The following is a 6,488-nucleotide window of genomic DNA, read 5'->3' as shown; positions in this document are numbered from 1 at the left end:
TGAGTCCACAAAGAGGCTCAAATGGATTTGCTATTTAAACAGCATGGCGCAAAACGTGAAAATTACACTTGCATTGGTCTAAAAATAGCAACAAATCCCATCATACACGTCTAGCGCATTATTGCGCCAGGTGTATGATTGGGCCCAAAAAGTTAATGAAAAGCTGGTAATGTTTGCTGTAATAAAGGAACAGTTTTAAAAAAGCAAAAGATGACAATTAAATCTCCCAATCACAGTTTTATTGCCATCCATTTGATTTATGAGTCGATATACAATCTGAACATACAATAATCTTCAAAAATGACACAAACTCCATCCATACTCGCACGCACACAAACATTCGAACACAAGTTTACATGCACACCTTGGCTCAGCATAGAAAAACTGATGCGAAAGTACAGTACGGTAACTTACTGTACCCAAAAGACATCATAAACTATGATATTCATGCAACATCTCAAGTGTCAATGGTTGTAAACATCAACAGTCCTTCGCCGTAACAGTTTGCACGATTACATTTAGTGACACACAATCACTCAAACTCCTGATCTCTGATCCTTGTAAATGGGTTGTTGTGTTTTTTTTTTTTCCTGACCAACTCACCGTCCTTCTGGTGTTCTGTACGTGAAATACCCTGCAGATTATCTACATCACTCAGATTATCTGGGCTGCAGCCAGATCTGTCCATGAAATAAATAAAACAATGTCAATAAAAGAAAATAACGCATTAGGCCGCTGAGCTTTAAAACGTGAGACTTGACTCAAAAAAGCTATTGCTGGGTACAGAGATGTAGTGAACACACATTCATAACACTGTCAGAGGCACTTTTAAGACTTCACAGGAATGAGAAAACAGTGAGGATGATACACAGCAGTGCGTATACGAAGGTTCGGCAATAGCTGCTTCAATTAAAATATAGAAAAATAATGACCAAATTAGTTTAGCATTGTGTCTTGCTCTTTTTCAAGTGTGTTAAAACACAAACACTGCCTATGATTTGGCTACTTCCATGACAAAAATACACAGAAACAATAGTGCATCAAAAGCAAAATCAATTGACACAAACACTTTTAGCTAAAAAAGATAGTTCACCATTTACTGTCATATGAGCTTCTTTCTTCTGTTGAACACAAAGAAGATATTTTAAAAAAATGCTGGAAACCTGTAACTATTGACTTCCATAGCATTTGTTTATTCTACTATAAAAGTCAATGGTTATAGGTCTTCAAAGCGTCTTATTTTGTGTTCAACAGAAGAAAGAAAACTATTAAAGTTTGGAACCAAGAGTAAATAATAAATAAACTTGGGTGAACTATCCCTTTAACTGTCATAGGTTTCAATTGGGTTGAACTAAGAAGCTTGTAAAGAAGAATTCATACATAATAAAGCAGGTTACTGTGCTGTAGATAAAAAAAAAACCTTCAAATGAATTAGAATTATGCTTGTTTTTTTTTCAGGTGGTTGTTTTGTCCGAGGCGGTGTGCTGTTTGGACTGAATAATGCAACTCGATCAGAATAAGTTGAGCGCGATGAAGTATTTTACTTTAAAGACAGAGGTAGATGGAAGCATTATTTGGGACGGTATACAGAACACTAATTATCTACATCTTCAGTTGACACTGGATCAACCGTTGTGTGCTTGGAGAAAGAGATGTGTGCGATATACTGATAACGTCAGTCATTTTGAGCCAATAACGCATTGGCTAATTGATAATAATAATAATAATAATAATAATAATAAAACACTGAGTTGGAGCACATAATTATTACCTTTAACGTGATGGAATGGCAGCAGTTAAAACCCCCAGCTTTCCAATTGAGGAAGACACGATGTATAGAGTGAAAGTTAAACCACAGTTAAACCTGACTTGCACATAAGAGTCTTCAATTACCCCAGTCATGTGATCCAGACATGGAAAATGATTGGCTCATCACACAGCAAGTCATTGCAAGCACCACATTTGATTGGCTGCTCTGTTTGTCAGTCATTACACGATGGGATTTGGAGCGATGCGTTGATTACGTGACCTTCTCATGCTGGATTTGATAGTAGCACGCCTGAGTCAGGAAGAAATCAGAAAGAGAAATATTTATTACACTATATCAACCTATATAATCATTATAATTAATTGAACCTGTAAGTGATAGAATCTTAATTATTTATTAAATGTGTAACCCACCTAAACCTACCCTCCCATCCCGGAGGAGCCCCCAAGTGTAACCCACCATTCCTACTGCATCCAACCCCCCTCCAGAGCTGGGATCAAACTGATGATTCTATGCATGGGAGTCAGTTGCTCTAACAAAAAGGCTAAAGACCATGACCTCTAGTGTCTGCCACTAGAGCACCTTTCAATTTCAGAGTATTGAGGTTTACAATTAATAAGATATTATAATCTTACAGTTCATTAAGATTTATAAGTTTATTTTAGAGACCTTTTTTGGAAAATATAAAGACTCCACCTATGTTTTTTGATTGTTTTCGCCTCCTAAATCATACGTTCAGCATCAATTTTGATGAAATAATCAAGTTTCATTTTCATCTATCTTGTGTGTTTACTAAGTTAAATAAACATTTGCATTAAAAAACAACAAATTTTCTGTCTAGGTTTCTAAAAAAAAGCTATAATTTAGCATCTTTCTCTGCCTTCTGGTCAAGTCTGTTGCATTGGTTGTTTAAATGCATGACAATCTTCAAAGCATTGAGTGATTTGGGATGTCACTTCCACTTGTGGAACACTTTGGAGGGCAATGAGGCATATATTCTTCTCTCATTAATTGGTACAAAATGTTTAGGATACACTAATAGTAGACTAATACAATGTCAACACTGTTGTTGTGATATTCCAGTGCATTTCTCATCCACATTTGAAAACTCTACTATGATAAATTTATGTATAATTCCGTTTTAGACATGCCATGAGGTGCCAGCATACGAAGCTAAACCACATATCGATAGAAAATGTCGACTCAGAGATTTAAAAAGTTTTACAAAAACAAACAATTAGCAAAATAATCAAAGGCTTTGGTTGAAAATTAATAATAATTATATATTCCAATGAATATCTGGCCACAATTACGATAAAGTCCTACTAGTCTGAGTGTGAAACATTGTTAAACCCAATGTTAGATCTGGAAAATAACTGTGAATTAAAAATGTGAAAATGCGTACCTTGAGGGTGGTGAACATGATGCCATGCTCTCCATGTTGTACACATGGATCCATTAGGTCCTCAATGAGACTGACCTCTGACCCCAGATTCCTTATCCTGTGTCAGTTAAAGACATGCATCGTTTATAATAAAATGCCATTTTCTCAGCTTAAACTGATCAGTTATATGGACTGGACATGCAAAAAACCTCTCTCATCACTTAGACCTGGTATGAAGGAATATCTTAGATCAGGGGTGTCCAAACTCGGTCCTGCAGGGCCGGCATCCTACATATTTTAGTTCCAACCCCAATTAAACACACCTGAACCAGCTAATCAAGCTTATTCCAGGTATACAAGAAATTTCCAGACTGGTGTGTTGAAGCAAGTTGGAGCTAAGCTATGCAGGACACCGGCCCTCCAGGACGAAGTTTGGACATCACTGTCTTAGATGAACTTATCACAATTAGTCTGCTAAGACACATCGACATTTATATCTAGCAGTAGATTTTAAGGGGAAAAGTCATCTTGTCAAATTTGGGGTGATTTTTTAAATAAATTAACAAGTATTCAGGGGTGACACGGTGGCTCAGTGGTTAGCAAGGTTGCCTCACAGCAAGAAAGTCGCTGGTTTGAGTCCCAGCTAGGTCAGTTGGCATGTCTGTGTTTGCATGTTCACCCCGTGTTTGTGTATGTTTCTTTTGGGTGCTCCGGTTTCCCCTACAGTCCAAAGACTTGCGCTATTGACCTTATTCTAAAATGTGGAAGTGCACCCCTGCTGAAAAATCCAGCTTAAACCAGCCTAGGCTGGTTGGCTGGTTTTAGCTGGTCGACCAGGCTGGTTTTAGAGGGGTTTTGTCCATTTCCAGGCTGGTTTCCAGCCATTTCCAGCCTGGTCTTAGCTGGTCAGGCTGGAAAATGACCAGCTAAATCTAGCAAAACCAGCTTGACCAGCTTGGTTTAAGCTGGACATAACTGGTTTTGGCTGGGCTCCCAGCCTGGCTAGGCTGGTCAAGCTGGTTTTAGCTGGTCATCTCCCAGCCTGACCAGCTAAGACCAGGCTGGAAATGGCTGGAAACCAGCCTGGAAATGGCCAAAACCCCTTTAAAACCAGCCTGGTCGACCAGCTAAAACCAGCCAACCAGCCTAGGCTGGTTTAAGCTGGTTTTTTTAGTAGGGACCTGTTTTCGCGATTGTTTCAGAACTTCTGATTCAGTCGCCTATGGGAGAAATGACTAGGAATAATAAACGGCAGTAAACTACTTGCTCTACAAACAAATGTTTGCATGACTATACAGACCAAGTAGAATAATATAATAAGAAAATATCATTATCAGTTTTTATTGTCTAAAACTGAATGGAAGTGAATAAGACCGGAAGTCTCGGGCCAAAAAGATTTAAATGGCTGCACCCGCTCGATGGCGAAGAATAAGGTAAATTAAATAAACTAAATTGGCCATAGTGCATGTGTGTGAATGAGTGTGTATGAATGTTTTCCAGTACTGGGTTGCAGCTGGAAGGGCATCCGCTGTTTAAAACATATGCTGTATAAGTTGGTGGTTCATTCCGCAATGGTGACCCCTGATGGGACTGAGCCGGAGGAAAATGAATGAATGAATAAATCTTTAGATGCTTTTGTTTTTAAAAACAGGGCCTTACAAATCACATGACCTCAATCTTACCGTGCACGCAGAACAACAAAGAGGAAGACAGGAAACAGGTCATCCATAGACCACAAGAAATCCTGTTTCAGGAGTGCGAGCACTTCCTGGGTTATTTCCTCGAAGGTCAGCTGGATCACCTGAAGCTTGTCTGAGGGCGTGAACGTTGTGCTGTTGAAACAAAAAAAGGGAAGCAACATTAAAACAATTATCAGGAAAAAAGTGTAAAAGTTATCATGCAAAAACTGTTGTAAATCAACCTTATTTGCTGCAAAGTCTCAACTGCTGAGGCGAAACAGGCGTCTTTAGTGCTTGAGAGAACCTACAAACATATTGTACATAAAGTTTTAAAGCAATAGTTCACCCAAAACACATCTGCCACTTGTTCCAATACTGTTTGAGTTTAATGAGTCTTATAATCTTTCTTTCCCAGGACCATCACAGAGATCTCCTGTACAGTTTCCCAAAACTCATTTAGGCCTGTTTGAGTTCCTTATTAAACATGAAAAAAGATATTTTGATAAATGTTGGAAACCTGAAACCATTGACTTCCATTGTATTTGTTTTTACAATGGAAAACAAAGCATCTTATTTTCAAGTTTCCAAATTTGCACTATTTGGAAGTCAATAGTTAACGATTTCCAACATTCTTCAAAATATCTTTTATGTTCAACTCTTTTTAGCCTAAAAATTAAAATAATAAAGGTTTGCTTTAAGGTGAGTATGTTTTAATTTTTTCATTTTTGGGTGAACTATCCCTTTAAGTCTTATTGCAGCTAACATTGTCAGCATTTTGCATGTAATGGGATAATTCTGAGATATACAGTAATTAAAGACTACAGAGTAGGGCTGCATTATTGTTATTATTATATTAATAAATGCATTAATAAATACTAATAAAGTAAACTGCTTTACAGTTTTCTGTGGAGTCTAGCAGTATTCAAGTACACAAATTAGAAATGTCAAATGTAAAAGAACACTGTATAGTCTTCATCGTATATACAGTGGGGAAAATAAGTATTAGGCATGTCATGTTTTTTTCCTAGGAATAATATTTCTAAAGGAGTTGTAGACAACGAAATTGAACCAAGTTTCAGTAAAAACACAAACAATACAAACATAAAAAGATAGCAAAACAAAAAAAAAATCTGGAAAATGAGTTATGTTTAATAACAATGGAATGACACAAGATGAAAGGACTAAACTACTGAAATGTATCTAATAATTTATATAAAAGGCTTTTTTAATGATGGTAGCTTAAAGACGCCTCTTACTGTATATGAAGAATGAAGTCGCATGAATTGCTTATGTGTGATTTTTTTTTTTCATAGACTTCAAGGGCCCTATCATACACCTGGCGCAGTGTGGTGCAAGGCGCGGCGCAATAGTCTTTTGGTAGTTTCAGCTTGGCGCAAGACTTGTTTTGAGGCGTTGCGCTACGCTGTTTAAATAGCAAATGCATTAGCGCTCATTTGTGCGCCCATAGGCTTTCTGGTCTAAAAAGGAAGGCGTTCTGAGGCGCACTGCTGGCGCGTTGCTAATTTGAGAAACTAAAATAGATTTTTCATTAGACCAAAACTAACCCGGTCTAAACTCCGGCGCAGAGTTGCGCCTCGCTTACACACTGCTTAATACGCACAAGAGAGCAATAGGCAAATATCTTTGCATATGAAAA

The 6,488-nt window shown here is 37.6% G+C and overlaps 1 protein-coding gene and 1 long non-coding RNA gene across 15 annotated transcripts in view; one reads left to right on the top strand and one right to left on the bottom strand.

Annotated features, from left to right (window-relative positions):
* The window catches only part of LOC147843375 (uncharacterized), a 704,457-nt gene that overhangs the window by 694,631 nt on the left and 3,338 nt on the right, over positions 1–6,488 (top strand). The gene's annotated exons all lie outside the window — the stretch shown is intronic.
* als2b (alsin Rho guanine nucleotide exchange factor ALS2 b) overlaps positions 223–6,488 on the bottom strand; it is a 64,932-nt gene continuing 58,666 nt past the window's right edge. For 13 of the 14 annotated variants that reach the window (XM_087256690.1, XM_087256697.1, XM_087256700.1 and 10 more), the window contains 4 exons: positions 5,074–5,135; positions 4,835–4,984; positions 3,174–3,270; positions 223–2,059 (listed from right to left, as the gene is read on the bottom strand). In XM_087256690.1, coding sequence (XP_087112816.1) covers positions 2,021–2,059; positions 3,174–3,270; positions 4,835–4,984; positions 5,074–5,135 — 348 coding nt within the window. In that variant the 3' untranslated portion in view covers positions 223–2,020. Of the gene's footprint in view, positions 2,060–3,173; positions 3,928–4,333; positions 4,985–5,073; positions 5,136–6,488 lie in introns of all 14 variants that reach the window. The other variant, XR_015493222.1, reaches the window with a different exon arrangement.

This window comes from Danio rerio, chromosome 6 (assembly GCF_052040795.2).
Source record: "Danio rerio strain M-AB ecotype USA chromosome 6, GRCz13ab, whole genome shotgun sequence".
Classification (NCBI taxonomy): domain Eukaryota; kingdom Metazoa; phylum Chordata; class Actinopteri; order Cypriniformes; family Danionidae; genus Danio; species Danio rerio.
The sequence above is the reverse complement of the archived record's forward strand: the minus strand, read 5'-3'. Positions and strand labels throughout refer to the sequence as shown.